Source organism: Zootermopsis nevadensis, unplaced genomic scaffold (assembly GCF_977971745.1).
Source record: "Zootermopsis nevadensis isolate Lab colony 2312 unplaced genomic scaffold, Znev_1.0 Znev_ptg000003l, whole genome shotgun sequence".
Taxonomy (NCBI): Eukaryota; Metazoa; Arthropoda; class Insecta; order Blattodea; family Termopsidae; genus Zootermopsis; species Zootermopsis nevadensis.
Window position 1 is genome coordinate 13,620,698 of NW_028259135.1, and position 19,807 is coordinate 13,640,504.

The window sequence follows — 19,807 nt, forward strand, 5'->3', positions numbered from 1 at the left end:
GTCTCAAATCTCCTTCCCTTTAGCTGAATTTTCATCTTTGGGAAGAGGAAGAAGTCACACGGAGCTTAGAAAGGAAGTTGGGGTCGGTTCTTGCAAGATCTTTGAGCTCCTGATAAACGAGAAGTCCATTCTGCTTCTGGTCCTCAGACAGGATGCGTCGCATGTGGAGTTCTTCCTTTAGAATCAGCTGACAGGTCCCATAGCCTATCCCAACAATGTCGCACAAGTCGTTGATGGTACGACGTCGATCTTCGTGAATGGCCTGACGAATCTTCGTAACATTTTCGGGCGTTGTGCTCGAAGATGGTCGTCCAGAACGCTCGTCATCATCGACAGAGGTTCGGCCATTTTTAAAACGTGAATGCCACACAAAAGTTTGTGCACGACCCATTGCGGACTCCCCAAATGCTTGCTTTAGCATTTCATAGGTTTCCGTAGCCGTTTTGGCGAGTCTTTGGCAAAACTTGATGCACACGCCATTCCGAAATCGCAGGAGGGTCGGTGTAATGCACTACCAAAACGCCCGTAACTAAGAAACAAATGCTAATTCGATGATGCCGGCTGGCACACTGATTCACTATGAATGTAGGCCGCACCCCCTAGCGGCAGAAGCTCGTACTACATCCGGTTCGCCCTCTATTGACACAGTCTTGAAACTTTCCAATCGCACCTCGTATGTAATAGCAATGCAATAAATGCTATAAAAGACACAGACAAACGAAATGTGAGACGATGATTAGGTATTGCAGGCTTGTACAGACAGGCTAATATAAGACAGCACGTTTATAGTCATTATAATCTTTTAGGTGCGGAATTTAAGATCTTGGTTCTACGCGCACGTATGGATTTAATTAAAACTCAATAATATTTATGTTACCAGTACATTTCTATTTAATTTCGTTAAAGGGTCTGAGAGGTAAGAATTGTCTGCGATAAGAAATTTTCCTATGCCCCGTTTCGTTCCACTCTGTTGTATAAAGATACACGTATGTTATGTATAAGCCTTATCGCCATGTGGCACCACAATTGTACATACAAGGAAACGTTTGCGATGCCACTTCCTTTAGTTATCAGAAAACGAACTACGTGGCAAAGTAACAATTTCCAGTGTTTCCTGTTTATTTATAACTGTCCATTAACCTTTGTGTTTCAGTTAAGGAGTGAAATCGTTTCTATTGCATTTCTCGGGGTTTATTAAAATGCATGCTAATATCCAAGTAGTTACAAGCGTGAAATAAGAGTTTGTTACTGGTGTAATAAAAGAAATAATCCATTTAATTATTTAGGTACAGTTTATTTAGTGTACTTTAAGAAAAACAGACGAAACACGGTTACTTTAGCTTAAAATGGATACTGAACTTTCAGTATGGAAGGCCTATAAAGCGAATTCTTTCAGGCACGGAACAAGACGAGCTCTTTGGTTAGTTTCTTCTACAATGGAGAACAGTGGCCAGCTAGTCATAGCCACACCCTCCACCAAGCAAAAAATCAGTCGTCTGTTCGTCTAGACGTCTAACCTACCAACCAATTTCATTTTATTAAACCACGAAACAAATATACGGCATTTTAAATAGCAACAAGAGAAGCAGAGGAAATACAGTAAAGAGTGGACTGTGCCAGTATTAAAGTTGTAGGATTTGAGGTTTTCACGGCGGTGAGTCTGAAGATTGTTTGCGCCAAGTTGTCTGGTAGATGTTTACCGACCTCTGAAACGTCGGTAAACATGTTCCAAACTACACGGTGCAACAATCCAGAAGACATTAATCTTCATTAGTACAGTTAACTGGGTTTATGACAACAGCCTTCTGAATGCGACGTGTAAAATGCCCGTCAAATATTATGTATTATGCTTGATACTCACCTCGGGTAATTTAAAAACTGAAGTCAAATAACAGCCCAGGGTGTACAGTCTACTCAGAAAGTAACGAACAAGAAGGCAGATTATGCATTTAAGGAGGTTAAAACTGAATGACCCTGTGATACAGTTCAGTCATGCAGGCCGCCAACATTTTCTCATATAAATGTACACGGACGATTCCTACAGCATCTGAGCCGGAAATATGTTCTACTGAAATACACGACAATTTTGTATGTACTCCTTTTATGTGATAAGAAAGCCGTACTTCTGAAGATTCAATGTCAATTTCTCTGTTGCTCAGATGTCCATTTAATGCGTTCATTCAAGGAGCTTCTGATTTACGTTAGAACAATAAAACCTATATCTAGAAGTGGTATGTTTTATATTTAATGTTATAAATTTCGTATAAAGTCTATTTCTAAGTCGAATTCTTAGAATAATATCCAATAATTAAACCTTTTTTTAAAATTTTATCCAATTTAAATTATTGTACGTCCCAACGATCTTAAACTGTTTTAAGATTGATAATTTTTTAACAAGAACTATCCCTTTGCTTTTGCGTTGTAAGCCTAGTGAAGATTCCTGTCTTCTGGATTGTTGCGCTGTGTAGTCTGGTTGATGTTAGCCAACGTTTCAGAGGTCATACTGCGATGAATCGCCCTGATGACGGAGGCAGTATGACCTCTGAAACGTTGGTTAACATCGACCAGACTACACAGCGCAACAACCCAGAAGACAGAAATCTTCATACTCATCGCCCTGATGACGGAGGCAGTATTACCTCTGAAACGTTGGTTAACATCGACCAAACTACACAGCGCAACAACCCAGAAGACAGAAATCTTCATACTCACCGCTGTGAAAACCTCAAATCTTACAAGCCTAGTGAAGTTCACATAGGCTACACATGCAGTACAGTTAGTCGTATGAAATTGGAGTAGGTCACTGTTTTGTAGCTAGGAGTATCTATGAACTCAATGGAGGTCATCGCGTGAGTCTTCAGTTATATCTGTAATGGAAGGAAGGTAATGTTTCCCGTGTGAAATTAAGGCGGATTCTGCTCATGAAGCCAAATATTTTCATACTACGGTCTGACAGTAAATCCTTGTTTAAAGTTTAAATTAATATTAATTAAAAGAAAAACCTGAAACAGAATCCGTTAATATCGCGTGGCGCAAGAGACATTAGATTAAAAAAGACAAAAACAAAAGGCTAAAGGAATTTTAACGTAACTCATGTAAGCTGTGCAGAGCGTGACGAATTTTGTGCACAAGAAGATTTATTCGTTCAGGGTTTCGATCAAATCCGCTCAGCAGTTCAATTTTACAGTTTTTAAACGTTATTTTTGCGCCACCGGTGTAAATCACTATTCTGAATGTTTGATCTCCTTATGGCAATCATTAACGCATTTGAATGAAAGTGAGCGTTGTGAATTTTCCTCAGAATCTCTCGTCTTCCACGAAGACAGCGGCTAGATTTTAAAATCGCTGTCATAAGTTTCAGTCCTAAGGTGAAAACTTTCATCCAACTTTTGCTAAATGAAGAAATAGGCAGTAATATGACTAGCTTAAGAAATCGTGTATCACGCTGACTGTTTTGATGCGCATTTACAAAACAAAACCTTGAAAGCGTAACTATTACGCAATATCGCGTTTTCCTTGAGAATATTTAATGTTTCTGCAGGTTTATTAGCACAGCAGGTGAATGAATTTGTGTCACTAACAGTTCACCTCATTGGTTTCCTGTAAAGTAATGTTACATTATCTTGCACAAACAAGACTTCATTTCCAGGACTGCAATCAACAGACTAATTTTCGTGAAACTAGTTACGACCACTGTGGCGCTGTACACGTCAGTATCTCCGAATTTTTAAGCTTTCTGCGGAAAACCGGATAAAGTATCAGCATGACCGAATTTCGGAGAAACGAAATATAACCGCTGGCACTTACAATGAATGACAATTATTCGTAAGTTATGTAACGACACTATTTCAACGGCGGAGAAATGACTGGAAAATTATAATAAAAGGTAAATAAGTTTTGGTTGGAAAACGATCGTGGCATATTTCAATGTATTATGAATGCATTCGCTCTGGAGAAAATGAAAAAAACCAGGATAAGCCCTTTCAGTGTAGCTGAGATCAAACTGGGCGCTTTACGAGAACCTGAGTTATGCCGATCAGAAAAGTATGACAATTGCAATATATCGTTTATGGTTTAGTTACGACGTACGACTTAAGACTACGCAGCGTTAAATTATAAAATAGTTAATAAAGATTAGTTGAAAGGGACTTGGAAGGAAACGGTCGTGGCTTAATTTAAGGTACTATCCCGGTGTTTCTCGCCCTGGGTGGTCTAGTGGTAGCGTGCTCACGACTGGACCCAAGGTTTGCGGGTTCAAACCCGGTAGAGGTCGATGGATTTTTAAGGGCGATAAAAATCCGTAGCACGGTTTACTTCGGAGGGGAAGCAAAGCCGGCGGTCCCATGTCGTAGATTTGCGGCATGTAAAAGAACCTTACGAGAATGAACGAAATGTTTCGCCAGCAAAACTTAGCGGCCATTTCTCACCCATGTCTCTGGTAGAGGCCTTGTGATGGGCTTATCACTCTTATAAGAAGTCCCTACCAAATGTCTAAAAAATATATCGCAAACCTCTGAATGGAGGCCCTTATGCTCCATGTAGGAGATAAAAGGGCATAAGAAGATCCCGACATTTGTCTGCAGTTACTGAGAAAAATCACAAAGCAAGGCAGTCAGGATAGTAAGTCTGTCTCCGGGACGAAGTTCGAACCCAGAACTTCCAACATACAAACCAGGCGTGATGATCATTCGGCCACGACGTTCAGTTAATTGTTAAAAATGATTGAAAGGATCTGGGCGAGTAGGTTCTTGCGGACACAGTAATGAACCCAGGGTTTCTTATAGGCAGGGAATTTCTTTAGTAGATGATCGGCTATTTGTCTCGCAAGAAGAACTCCGCTCTGTGGCGTACGTTACAATCAGGAAGGACGAGGGCAGCAGCGCCTTATTTCAAGGTATTGTCACGCCATCTGAGTGAAGAAAACTCTACGAAATCGTACAGTAAGGATATCTAACCTCTGGACCCAAAACTGAAAGCGGGGTATGAGGAATACTTGGCAGAATGATAAGCGTTAAACTACGAAATTCAAAATGGGCACTTTCAGAATACGAGTCTGAAGCAGCACTGATACAAAAGCCCACTGAGTAATAAGTTAAGAAGCTGTCATTATTTAAAGACAAAAAAAGTAAAGCAGTCCCACTACGCGCCGTGTAGTCACTTTGGAGGAGAAGCTGTATAGCTCCTACTCATTCTCAACCTCAACACTAAAGATAAAATCTGAACTACTTTTAAGTAGGGGATAGAAAACTCTTGACATTAACTTTCGGCTGTGTTGATGTCTCCGTTTGTAGTTGGAAAACACCGCCTAATCTTCGTTTTTCAAGTTCCTTGTGGTAGAAGAAGGATAAAGCTACGACTCATTCGCACTTCCTTTCTTGTACAGCGATTATCAGTTATGCCAATCCACTATCGCTTCCTGACGTCTACCACAAGACTTAGATAAAACCAAACAAAACATGAACACACACGTAGCTAATTTTTCTCTCGGGCTGTACAACATACTCCCCCCCCCCCTCCACACAAACCCCTCCCCCCCAACAAAGTATAACCTGCACTGGGTCTAGGTACCAGGGGCGCAGTTTGCTAACATTCTCCTTCGCGGTGTCATCTGCTTCCACGCACCTGGAGAGCGTCAACCCAGCACAAACTCACAGGTAAGCGAACACTTAACTCTTACACGGGGAACAGCGAACAAGTGAGAATTTCAGCCGGGTGAGATGTTCTTCCGCTGGGCGACACTAACATTCACCAGTCCTTACTTCGAACCTCGGAACAGAAAGCAGGCAGTTTGGGATGACAATCAGGAGGCGACTGCCGAGTCGCATTCCTAGACGCAGTGTTCTGAACGCCACCAGGAAGAGTGGTCCATGTTCCTGCGGGCCCACACGTGGTCACATTATGATCCGTTCACATTTCACTTCAGACGCACTTCAATCCTTTCTCTGGCCAGACTTACGCGTGTGTAGATACTCTAGGAAAACTTGCACTTAAAGGCGATAGATTATGTACCAGAAACGAAAAATGACACACCAAAACCAAGCCAAGAAGAGTACAAATTTGTATCAGAAGTTGAGGTGGGCCTACGCGTGTTTCCCTAAAGCGAATCTTTGCGATTCCCCTACTTCACTGGCACTGGTGTTCGTTTACTGCAGGCAGAAACCAACTTTTACAAACCTAATTACCGGCCAGTCTAACGGCGCCAGAACCCAGATCATTATCGTCACCGTCACGAAAACCTCAGACTTCATCTAATCACAATAATCTGTACAAATTTTCTGGTTAGAGTCTCAAGCAAAAAGACCACACTGGAAACCTAGGAGGAGAATATTAAGATCTGGCCCAAGGATACAGAGTAGGAGAGTCTGGACTGGACTCATCTGACTAAGGATAAGGACCAATGACAGGCTGTTGTGAACGAGATAATATTCCTTCGGGTTCCATACAAAACGGGGGAATTTCTTTACCAACTGAGCGATTCTTTCCTTCACATGAAGGACTCTACCCCATGGAGTTACGAGTAGTTGTTGTTAACAGGCTACACGTGCAACATAAAACCCTTTTCCACCGTTTCTTCCGTCCTGTTTGTCTGGTAGCTGCTAGGTATTTATACACGGTCTAATGCATAGAGGTTTAGTTGGTTTTTATAATACTTATTATTACGTGATGACACATCGATGAATGATATAAAAGGAACGAGATGTCACATCTTTTAATTTTTAGAACCTGAATTTAATTACAGGAATATATTTTTAATTCCTAGTTCTTTAATTTTCGTATGTCAGGTAAGGGGTTAATTGTCAGGTTATTATGTGCGTAGTTTATGGAGTTTACTAAGCATGTAGAAGATTCATCTACCACATAAACATAAAATTAGTTTCTATTTAAAAAGCACGTGATATTCTTATAAAAATGTAATAACTTTAATACAGTCCGCTTTAAGAAAAATGCGGACGAAGAGCGGGTATTTCATTTAGGTGTCGTATTAGTTAATAACCTCCAAGAGTTATTTATTCCCTGCAATTAATCATGATGACTATCGTTTAGTCGGTAACTGACGTCATATCCAAAATTCTTCTTCATAATTTTCTGACGGTGATATAAATATTAGTTTGTAGGAGAATTCTACACTAAGCTGGTTTATAAAAATATAAACGTTAGAATGTGACGTCTCTGTAGAAATACATGAATATGTTGTGTTCTAGGACCAGTAGAGAAAATACCTACCTATATTTAACTTTTAGTTTGTCAATAACTCATACATAACTGAAGAAAGGCACGTGAAATCCAGTCTGAAAATCGATCATAAAAGTTTCACAAATGGTATATAAACATGTTTTATGTGGAAAATAACAAACATGGATAAGTTATGAAAAATTCCTTTTTACATGTGATAAAGTTAATGAAATGCAAGCTAATCAACGTAAAAACGTCGTCACTCGGGAACGGTGTGAAATCTAAAAAAACAAAACAAGTTTTGCTCCAAATTATCTCCCAAATACCTCCTTAACTAGACCTCTGAATCACTCTGCATATCGTGGAATGAGATCTACATTTAATTTTATTTTTTTATGGTTTAATGTTGTTGAGTCCTAATATTATCATGAACGCTAAGTTTGTAAGGACTTGGAAAGGGGCAGGTGTGGGCCTACATCTCTAACATCCAACGTTATGTAGTCTCAGTTACTGACTGTGTCGTTAAGTAAACCACAGATAAAATTAGAGAACTCGTCTGAATTCTAAACCTGTGAAGTCGAAATGTGAGAGCGTCTTTGACTGGCATATTTCCAGCCAAACAACTTCGAAACGTCACAGTAAATATGCCATACTAAGTGCTCCTCTGCCTCAGAATTGAATATGAGATGAAACATTATACTATCTGATAATACACTTTATAGAGTAAGCATTAAAAAGAAATGCTGGCTTAAAACGGGGCTTTTAACAACCGTGAAATCGTTCAACGGCATCATGTTGCGCACGGAACAAGAATTTAGTTGTAAATGGAGAATGATGACGGAGAAAAATGGACAATGGCACACGACCGCTGTAAAGGAAATGCAAAAAAACGCAAATTCTCGAACATCTTCTAGTGGGCAGAATGATCGACTGAATCCGCGGTGCGATGCAAAAGCTGAACATTTGCGAGCTAAGTCGATCTAAAAAGCAGAGCAAAGTTTATTTTAAAAAAAGTACAGTCTAAGACAGACGAGGCTTGTTCAAAGAAGAAAAGTTAACTAACAAAGTGAACTGATTTTGAAATTACAGTCTTCGTTGTAATGTAGTTTTAAGTTCTTACAGCGCCCAGAACGGAAATGACTCGTCCCATACCGCGAGGTCATGGATGTTTTCGACGCATTTCTATGAGACTGAAGAAAACAACGAAATCCTCTATAACAAAAGTGGGATTTTAAGCGTGTTCCCCTGTAACACAAGTCCAGAGAGTTACCGCTGAACAAAATAACAATACAGCCAATTCGAGAAAATTTGTTTATCATTTCTGTGGTTATTTCACAACTCTCTTTCAACTGCAATGGCTATATGGCTTTGAATATCAGGATGACTGAGAATAATGAATTGTAAAGAGTCTTTGTAACAGAAACGAGATATGTTTTCTTTGTCGTAAGAACTGACTTTTTAAGTATTATTTAGACGAGTTTCAAAGGCATAAGACGGCGCAGTAAATTATTCTTTAAGAACATTTGTATTAAATCCAGGTGGGCCAAACATTATTTACTCCGTAACAGGATCTGGTGACCAATATTAACAACACTAATGAATGAAAGGTGACTTTGCAGCTCTGTACCTATCAGGTCTTGGCAAATGAATATATTGTATATCCTGTTCTGCACACTGACCAAATCAAACATGGCCACCTTGAGATGAAAATATGCTTGAGCTGAAACAGCACGTCTAACGTTTCACGACTAATCCCTACTCATTTTTGTTCGTTTTCTTGTATTCACACGTTCGAATATTGTGTTGGACCTCAGTCTGAGTCATATCTGGCACACTCAATGTTTCGGTGCTTGACTCTACTATCATTTTCAGGTGACTGGATGTCATTCTACTGACGTATTTGTTTTCCTTCTCTTATTTTTTACAAAAAAAAATAGTAATAAATTTTCCAGATTATTTTTGACAAAGCTAAATTATTATTCAGAAAACCGATTACCCACTTGAAAACCGGAACAGACGAAGATACACCCGGAAATGGCATTTCCTTACAAACCCAGAGTTACATGGCGACCATTCTAAAGCTTTGTATGGAGTAGGAACAGGTTTGAAGTTATACATGGACAGAAAAAGAACAATAAGTAGAGAAAATTGCAGACAGTCACATATGGGCGGGATTCCAACCCACGACGAAATTACTTACAAGAAAACTCACTATGCTTTAACAAGCAAGCACATTCAGCTTTTATACACATGCACAGACCTCGCTTGGTATGAACAGTGACGAGTTATAGCTGAACTGGATTCAAGAAGCAGGGGGTCCAATTACCGCTTAAATAACATCCATTTGGACTTTCTTTATATCGAAGCTTAATAGAATCGATTAAAAACCATTAGCCGAGCTTCAGGACTACAATAGATACTCTTATCCATAGTCAGGTAGTGTGATTCATGCAAGTATTTTAGAAGAAATCTAACAGCTGAATGCTAGATGATGGGAAGTCTTCTAACTGGTTGACCAGGTGTTCGGATGTCTCATGTTCGCATAACTCTTAATAAGATTCCGAACTTCACAGCAAATGCGTATCCGCGATTATCATCCTGTGTCATTGGGTTTCCTGTGAACTGAAGGCCGAGACCATGACCATCATTCGAATATCGCAGCCTGTTTATAAGTGAGACGGCTTTCCATGATTTGTTCGTTCTTTGTGGGATCTTGATCGCTTAATTCTGCATTTAAAAGTGTAAATCCACCATAAAATAACAATGAGAACAGCCTCATGCTCTTTTCTTTCAACCTGGAACTACGTGCCACCTTTGCTTTTAAGACAACGCCGTGGCGCCAGCTTGCAAAACAAATCTAAATTAAATGTCATCCTTTACTACTACTTAAATATGGCTCCTTAAGATACATACAAAAACATTTTTATATTAAATATGTTATCAAATACGCAAACTATTTCGACTTCTCATTCGTCAGAGACTTCAACGCACGACACCCTAATGATAGGACGACCGCCAGTTGTCAAAGGACGCTAATATCTGTGCGCTAACGAACTGTAATTAAGAAATATAAGATATTGCATTTTTCTAATTATAACGTGCAAATATGTAATTTTATAAAATTTTGTAGCACATTTGAAACCTTGTGGCGGTGCACCGGTTTCGGAACACTGGTTGACAATGTTCTGCATGATGTAAGACGTTCAAAGAATCCTTACAGAATATAAAGTAGAATATGTCAATGAGCAGCAGAGAATACACTGCACCACAAAGTCAATTAGACAGACGACACTGGTAGCCGATGATTATCGTCAAATATTAAATTGTACGTGTTCATTGTGTGAGTACGAGACATGGCTACTTGTGAGACGCTGTGAAATTTACTTACATACAGTTGGAGGAACTGAAAATCGGTATTTAAATTTTCTGTGAAACATAGAAATGTTACTCTATCTGCTTAAGGCAGTATATGTAAATGTATTTTCGTCAGCATCGCTGACATTTACGTCTTTGTATAAGTTAGAGGTCAGGGTGAACGTGCTTACATCATAATGGTGATCAGTCCATACAGGCAGGTACTCGCTCACTGCCTGTAATTTATTCTTCGCCAAAAGCAGAATCAGACATTCAAAAACGGCTGAAAGTCAACCGATTATAGATATCTACTAGTTAATCTCGACAACGTTCAGAACTCATTACCCTGGTTATTGAAGCAGCAGGTACCTCGGTAAACTTCTACCAGACTACACCGTGCAACATGCCAGCAGACAGGAACTTCCATACTCGCTGCTGTGAGAACATAAAATCTTAAGCACTGTGACAGATGCTACAGCGTAAAGTAAGAGCCGAATATAATTCCGCTGACCTCACGACTACAGCGACTCATTCATGGTCAAGGGCACTTCGAATGTGGCTGATATTGTACAGCAGATGCTATAAGTTTATAGACTGAAGTGAAAGGTACGTACACAGTATGATTTGAGGTTCTCACAGCGGTTAGTATGAAGATTTTTGTCTTCTGGGTTGTTGAGCTGTAGTGTAATGAATCGCCCTGATGACGGAGGCAGTATGACCTCCGAAACGTTGGTAAACATCTACCAGACTACACAGCGCAACAACCCAGAAGACAGAAATCTTCATCGCCCTGATGACGGAGGCAGTATGACCTCTGAAACGTTGGTTAACATCGACCAGACTACACAGCGCAACAACCCAGAAGACAGAAATCTTCATACTCATCGCCCTGATGACAGAGGCAGTATGACCTCTGAAACGTTGGTAAACATCGACCAGACTACACAGCGCAACAACCCAGAAGACAGAAATCTTCATACTCATCGCCCTGATGACGGAGGCAGTATGACCTCCGAAACGTTGGTAAACATCTACCAGACTACACAGCGCAACAATCCAGAAGACAGAAATCTTCATACTCATCGCCCTGATGATGGAGGCAGTATGACCTCTGAAACGTTGGTAAACATCGACCAGACTACACAGCGCAACAACCCAGAAGGCAGAAATCTTCATACTCATCGCCCTGATGATGGAGGCAGTATGACCTCTGAAACGTTGGTTAACATCGACCAGACTACACAGCGCAACAACCCAGAAGACAGAAATCTTCATACTCTGATGATGGAGGCAGTATGACCTCTGAAACGTTGGTTAACATCGACCAGACTACATAGCGCAACAACCCAGAAAACAGAAATCTTCGTACGTACACAGATCTGAACGGATGCAGTTCAATAACCGCGCGTCAGGTGGAACGCGGAGCTCAGCGGTGGTTTCGGTTTTGGCACTAATAAGCAACTTTCAGACGGTTTTCTATTGTTACCACCTGCAATGTTATGGTTTCACGAAACATCACTCGGAAGGTGTAGAAGTGCCTTTACAAGAATGAAGTCGCCAGGTAAGCAGTGTTATAAAATTAACTTCAGCATTTAATTTCCATCCTTTAATTACTCACTGACACGAGAAATTCCGTTAGAAAGAGTTCGAGATCAACCATGGCGGGCAAGATACAGGCAGCTCCAACAGCCCATAACGCGTTGCCTTAGCTGCAGACTTCTGCGATTCTTCAGCGGATATCGGAAGATGAACGTTTAATATTTCTGTCTGCTGCAGGCTGCTTCGCCCCTACCTATACTTAACCTTCCTATAATCTCAATAAAAATATTATAATTTAAGTACCGCTACATAACCAATAGGGTTCATCACTTATATTTATCAATCAGAAAAGCAAATATACATTTCAAAGAGCCACCACATTGTTATTTTATAAGAGTCACAACAGCAAAAGACGGCAGTTTCTTAAATGTCTTACAACAAATAACACTTAAAGATCCTACACTCGTACAACGTTCTTTACCGCCTAAAACAATAGCACAGCTGCAGTTTCTGTGTTACAGAACAGCAATTTTCTGCCTTTCCCGACCCGCCGACAAATAAAACAGCAAAGACATTTCCAAGGATCTGCAGGTACCCTCAGTCTCGTCATGACGTCGTCCACATACAAACTAGTAGTCTGTAAATTTATTACTAAACTATATTTACTCCGAGACAAGCCAGTCCTGGCGAGAGATGAAGCTCCTAGTACATCAAAATACGTTTCTTGTTAATTTTAAAATAATGTTACATATGCCCGAATTTATAACTTGTGTTGGGCAAGGCCGTGGTCTAGGCAACACGGAGTTTTCCTCCGTGGCATCCCAACAATTACTCCATTCACACACAGAAGAAGGCAATGGCAAACCACTTCTGGATCATCTGCCAAGAACGTATATGAACAAGTCCCAGTCCGAGAAAAGGATGGAAGGATCCTGTTCATATGGACCTGTCGTCAGACAGAACACTAAATAAAATAAAATAAAATGTCACCAACAGGAGGACGATATTAGTGGGTGATGTAGCACAGAAAAGACATAACAGAAACAGATATAAAATTTTACGCAGAAGACCTAAAGGGAAGAACATTCTGGGATACCAACGCGTAAACTTGTTTTTGAACGGAAATACCAACATAGCATCTGCGCAAAACGTTAAGATTGAAGTTTCAGATGAGCCACTTAACGTAGGATGCCTGAAAATATAACATTTATATTACCGGAAAATTTAATCTACAGCTAAAAATAGCAACAAGGCGTATGTTTCCTTTCCGACTGTAAGCAACCGTAAGAAATAACTTAAATTTGTTTTAAAAAGTCCAAACATGCAGACGGTGGGAACTATTTTATTCTTGCTGGGTTTTTCAGGATATAAAAAACAAGTCTCCACCTTCCGAGACAGATATTTACGATGTTTTCTTTTTCTTTCTTTCTTTTTTTATCTTAAGTGAGAACCATGTCAGTGCTATCGGTACTGATGCTGTTGTTCCTGGGATCCACGAACCCCACGCGGGCCGCGAGACTACTGGAAGTGCTCTACGAGTGGAAGGATGTGGAATTCACTTTCTCTAGTCAGTCCGCCAGAGACGTGTTAATCAAGACAAGGGCCTACATTCCTGGCAACTCGTATCCCCTAGACGTGGACAGCTGGCAGCAGGGTGAGTGCACCGGACAACTCTAGCCGCTGAACCGTCGTCACCCGTCCTTCGCACGCAACCTGTCTCATGGTGTACGATAATTTTAGACGAGAAGTACCCAGTTCGAATTCCGGGAGCGTTATCGGCTGCCACGCCTTCTGCAAGAAACACTAGCCGGTTAAAGCCCTGGAACATTCTTTGTAGATTGTGTTAACGAGCGTATTTTGTTTGAATATTTACATTTTAGTGTAATGTGATAATACAAAATATCAGCCAATTGGAATTACATAAAACTCCAGAACAAAGGATTCACCGAATCTCGTTGCAAAAGGAATAAAGACCAATAAATTATATCATAAAGATAATAATTATTCTGACATTGTCCAACGTCATACTTTTTTTTAAACACGATGCTTCGAAAACTGGGCATGTTTCTGTCGTCTGACAACAAGGGAGGAAGATTCATACCGAGTCATATACCGTAAACAGAGTTGGTCTTGTTCCCTGGGTCACTTTTATAAAACCACGCCATAGTCAAAGCATTTGTGCTGAATCAGCTTGTGTAATGTGCAGGTACCGGCGAGGACCAAGTGTTTGTGACAATTCCGCGCTTCAGCCCCGGCGTGCCAGCAACACTCACCACAGTGGTCCGCTCCGAAGAAGGCCGCCAATTACTGTCACCGTACCCGGACTGGAGCTGGCACAGAGAGGGCTCCTGCGACGGTATCACATCAGTGTTCAGAATCCAGGTCAGTGCTTTACGCATAACTAATACCAGCTGTCTGTGCTGGTATTCTAAACAGACTTAATTAATATGGTTATAATCATTTCGAAGAAACGTATCGCATTTATCAACATTCCTACCCAGAAGATGGGGGCGGGGGCGATGTTTTACTCCTGAAAGCCGATAAACACCTCCAAGACTATACAATGTCACAACCCAACAAACAACAATCTTCACAGACTCTTCGCCCTGATGATTGAGGCAGCAAAGAGGGATTAGCCCTAATGTTTTGTGTCTATTACAGGTTGACCAATGTGGTCGATTATGGGTGCTGGACAGTGGTGTGGTCAACATCTTTTCCCAAAGAAAACGCATATGCCAGCCACAGGTCCTCGTATTTAACCTGAAGAACAAGAAGTTGCTGCTACGATATCGAATACCGGACAGCGTCCTTCGGGATCACTCCATTTTGGCCACAATTGTGGCTGACATCCTCGATGCGAACGGAAAATGCAGGGAGTCTTTCGCCTACATAGCCGACGTCACCGGCTTTGGTCTAATTGTTGTTGATGCACACAGAGAGAAATCCTGGCGAGTAGTCAGTAACTACTTCTTCCCTTACCCTCTGAACGGACACTTCGATATCAACAACGCGCAGTTCGACTTGATGGACGGTGTACTTGGCCTCGGGCTGTCTCCTCCCCAGAATGACAAGAAGAAAGACAAAACTCTGTACTTTCACAGCCTAGCAAGTGTTCGAGAATCGTGGGTATCGACAGCAGTCCTACGAAACGAATCTAATTTCCAAGATAACGTTAACGCTGTTCCTCAAGAGTTCTATGTTTCTCAAGGCACGCGCCCAAGCCAATCAGCTCCTTCTGCTATGGATGGCGAAGGTGCTGCTCTCTTCTTCAACGTCTTGTCCAAGAATTCGCTCAACTGCTGGAACCCACGACTACCCTATAATGAAAACAACATTGTGGAACTGGACCGGGATGACGTCAAATTTCAGTTTGCCAGTGGTTTAAAGGTACGATTCAATGTTTCTGAATCTTGACAGTCTAACAAAAGGGCGACTTAAATACGTTGCCGTAGCTTATTTAACGGTACTTACTAAACTGTGGTTCAGGTTGGGGGCCGGGGGGGGATTTTGTAAATACAGTAATGAATCTTCGGTTCCATAAATGATAGAGAACTTCTCATCAAGAAGGGAGTTAATTAAGTAGTTAGTGACGTGTCAAAAACGATTAAGTTTCGCATACGTAACAAAGGCTTCAATACAAAACTGATCAACCAACCAAGCAGCAGCATGATTATTGGCCAATGTCTCCCATCCTATATTTTCAGGTGATTCGAGACCGCTCAGGCAAGGAGTGGGTGTGGGCGCTGACATCTAGGTTTCAGAACCTGATGGTCAATAACGTGAACCACGACGAGGTGAACTACAGGATCCTGAGGGCGCCGGTCGCGGAACTCGTCAAAGGCACGAGCTGTGCCGCCCGAACTTCCGCGTCCTACGTCTCCGTGACGCAGAACGCGCCTAAACCAGGGTACACGCCAATCGTGTTCGCTTAGGACAGGTGTGTGACGTGCAGGGATGGCGGCGTGGCGAGTCTCGGAGAGCAAACTGTTAACGGCAATAATGTTATTACACTAATGACATGTAACATGGTATCTTATTAATGTTAAGTTCCCCATTTAGCACAGTTCTGATATTGTCGATAGAATGCCAGTAAAAAATCAAACTAAAATTCATAAATACATTGCAGGCCTAAGAAATTTGCTTATTCGAGACAGAACACGTATGCACCCAAGATACTGTTTTGGAACTGACAAGAAATGCTCTTACAGCAGCGAAATAAATCTTTTGCAGTTTATCTCCTGTTACTTACTTATTTACTGTTTAACGACGCTGTCGGTGAGCCAGACCGTATGACGTCAAATGATAGAATGACAAATGAATTTGAAATAATGTGGATGGAAGCAGTTGTGGCTTAATTTCAAGGCACTATTCTGTCACAAGTCACAGAGTATTCTTATAACAGTTAACTCAAGGTGGTTACGATGGGTTAGTCGAGTGATATGATCAAAATATACCTTAAGAGAACTAGGTTGTAGAACTAAGTGGTCGATGTAACTGGCTAAAGATCGTTTCTACCAACAGATTTCGGCATGGGCGGTACTGAACTTTCGGTGTTATTAGTTACATCAGCATTTTTCATAGGAAATTGCCTGAACGTTCATATTTACTGTTTCAGCCTTGAAGCTGACCTTGATGCCTCACTTCTGCGGACATGCTCATTGTCATTCATCCTGTAGTCATTATTATTGCTCTGATATTAACACAATCTCTGTTCGCTATCTGTTCAGAGGCTGCGACTACTAACACGTTAGCCTTTACCTAACTGCCTTGTTTATTGTATTGTGTTAATTCGGCTAAAAATTAAAATGTGTTACATGGGCTTACCGTAACAAATACTGGCATTTGCCTGTACTGGATTTAAATGTTGCACCTTTCCAGGACTTAAAGTGTCGCACCCAATTGCTGATTTTATTCCAAATATAAAACAGCTTGAGTAGTGGCCCACCTCAGGTCAATAAACGTATACAGATGTAAATTATTTAAACAGAAAAAAAAATTAAAAACGTCACTTTATAAATGTAAATTTGACTGTGATAACCCCGTATACACAGAATTTAAATTACTTATATTAACTGTTTAATGACCTACAGCAACAGGTTTAAAAATGGCTGCTGTCAGTCACTGCCTGATAAATGATTTTTATGGTAAGTCTTGTAATACTGATAAATTGTTAAAACTTCGATGGTCTGGCAGAAAACTTTGATAATTAAATAAAATAGAATACTTTTGTGCTAATATTTAAGTATTCGCAAATGTAAAATTTTCCCAAATAAAGCTGATAACTTTTAAAAATCGCTTGTTAAGTTATTGGATTTAGAATCAAATCTTAACTTTAAGCAGCATAGCTGCTGCGGCTATGAATAAGCTCATATATCACGAAGTCCTGTAAAACGTTTTAAATGCTCGTGTATAATTGTATTTACAAATGCTTAAATTGGTTTCTGAAACCACGAGAGGTTTTTTATTATAAAGAAACAATGGAAAAACATAAGACACGAATCAGAGTTACCCCCCAATCTTTGTCATTAGAATGGAATAACTTCTTTGAATAAACGAACAGATCTACAGAATCAGTGGCTTGCCTGTTTCATTTCAAAACCTTTCAATCACAGCTACATACTGCATTGTTTTCCATGCAGTAAATTTGTTCAATTTTGTGGCCAAAAGAGGACTACAGTCTTACTATGCCAAGGTCTTCGTGTTAATGTTCCTACAACAGATTTTTAATTTCATACAAATAAGTTAATTCTGTAGTTACGAGACAAAAATAAACTTTGAGAGCGGTTAAAGGTTAATATGATCTTGGACTTTCAGAGATCTCGGATTGCGGTTTCGAATCCGAGTCGAAGCATGCGTCCTTCTGTGTTGTGTGGTTTAACTGTTACACAATTTCTAATGACATAATATTTGTGAACTTGGGATTTTTAAATATAAAAAGTGTGGGGAAAAAGCGACGATATCCAATTTTAACGCACTATCTCCGAACTTGCCTGGAGTAGTTGGAGCAAAACTATGAGAAAAATTCATGTTGTCCTTTGTCGCTAGATGAATTTGCCGATTCTTTGTTTCAGAACTAATTATGAATCGGAAACAGACCAGAGGTCAAAATCCGTGACGTCTGAAGAAGTAGAACAAACTCTAAATAGAACCAATGAACGAGGACCAGCAACTGGTAATTTTTATGCATGAAAAAACAGAAACTCATGGCTAATAACGACACAACTGCATCTCAAAGGAGGTAGAGTTATCATCACTTAATTACAACGTAAAATTCATGCGTCTCGCATTATTTTGTGTCTCAGTATTGGTACATGCAACGCAACTTCTTTCATAACTTAAAAAATTACAAAAATTAAAATGTATTCAACTCTTTATAAACATGATTATAGAAGTTATTAAACCAAAGCATATAAGTGCTTAATCACTGCATCAGCCGCTTTGCCGATTCCTGTCAATTCACTGCCACTAATTAATCACAGAGTCTATTCGAATCGAAGCAATGAAGCAAGGACTCTGCTCTAATTTATACAGATAATGCCTTTCCCGAGTAATTCACAAACTCCACGGAGCAGAACCATTCTTAAGAAAATAATAATCGCTCAGCTGGTAGCGCCTTTTATGGAACCATATTTACAATATCTCGCCAGCGAGCCCTATCTTGAGCCACCTTAATCCAGTCCACTTCACACCCCATTTCTTTAATATCCACGTCAATGCTATCTACTCCTCTGCGCTTAAGCCTGCGAAGGAGATTGTCTTCCAGGTTTTCAACGCAAAATTGCTTACAAAAGGAACCAAACCAGGGGAATTGGAGACGTGGCATTAAAATGTAAAGTTCCGCCAGGCTTTTATATATTTTTGTACTTGAACGAGACGAACGAAAGATAAGATTCAAGCTTCGCTAAGAACAGTAGCTGCCAGAACATTTTTTAAGTTCTCTACAAAACAATGTGTTAGAATAAGATGGGAAATCAGTGCTGCTGCACTAATTGTGCCAGTTCGTGATAAGCTCTTTCGGCGCACGCACAGTGCCTTGACTCCACAGTCGTCACTTCCGAGACCCGACAATTGCAATTTCTTGCTCGGTGGCTGTCTCTCTCACTTCATTTGCAGCGTATTAACAACGCGACGAAACTTTCCCGTTAGCTTTTTTGCTGTTACTGTTTTTTCTTCTTGGTTTTTTTCCCCTTGTTTCTGTTCTGCATCTTCTCTTTGCTCATGATTCTTGTTTATCTTCATCCCATTATTCCTCGCACAATTTTCCTATTTCCTAAAATTTTCAATCAATTTTATTCTCTCTCATTACCTAATCTTCTAAGTCTTGTTCCTCCTACCGTCCGTACAGAGCAGTTGGAATCGCGGTAAACAGCCTAACATTCTTCCAGATCTCCGATTCGAAACTCGGACTGGGCTCAGCTTCTTATGATCGAGATTATCTCATGGGTTTTCTGTAACTCGTGGCTAACATCGCCGGCATATTCAATTTTAATACACCACGGTCACTTCCTCTCCAATATTGTCCATTTCCATCAAAAATAATCAATCACCTTCGCATCCATAGACTTGAAACAAAGTCGTTAAATGGACCTATTAATTCACTTTGGAAGTTACTGACTCATGGTGAAGTACGGAATATGATGCACTGCCAATAAGCTAACTTTCCGATATCAATGATTTGTCTTCGACTCTCACTTAAGCGCAAATCGCAGCATTAACGTTTGCCAAACTGTGGTTGCTCGAA

General features: G+C 40.4%; 2 protein-coding genes across 4 annotated transcripts in view; one reads left to right on the plus strand and one right to left on the minus strand.

Annotated features, from left to right (window-relative positions):
- The window catches only part of LOC110837606 (uncharacterized), a 94,577-nt gene that overhangs the window by 19,121 nt on the left and 55,649 nt on the right, over positions 1–19,807 (minus strand). The window lies entirely within an intron of this gene.
- Positions 5,523–18,487, plus strand: LOC110827384 (protein yellow). Of its 3 annotated transcripts, none has more exons than XM_022059000.2 (6): positions 5,523–5,654; positions 13,511–13,720; positions 14,273–14,448; positions 14,728–15,453; positions 15,771–16,003; positions 18,138–18,487. In XM_022059000.2, exons 2-5 carry the CDS (start codon positions 13,519–13,521, stop codon positions 15,996–15,998), a joined length of 1,332 nt encoding a protein of 443 aa, XP_021914692.1. In that variant the 5' UTR covers positions 5,523–5,654; positions 13,511–13,518; the 3' UTR covers positions 15,999–16,003; positions 18,138–18,487. The 3 variants fall into 3 exon arrangements, with proteins under 3 accessions (XP_021914692.1, XP_087198701.1, XP_021914683.1); XM_087342575.1 differs by lacking the exon at positions 18,138–18,487 and adding an exon at positions 16,682–17,636; XM_022058991.2 differs by lacking the exon at positions 18,138–18,487 and having other exon boundaries at positions 15,771–17,636.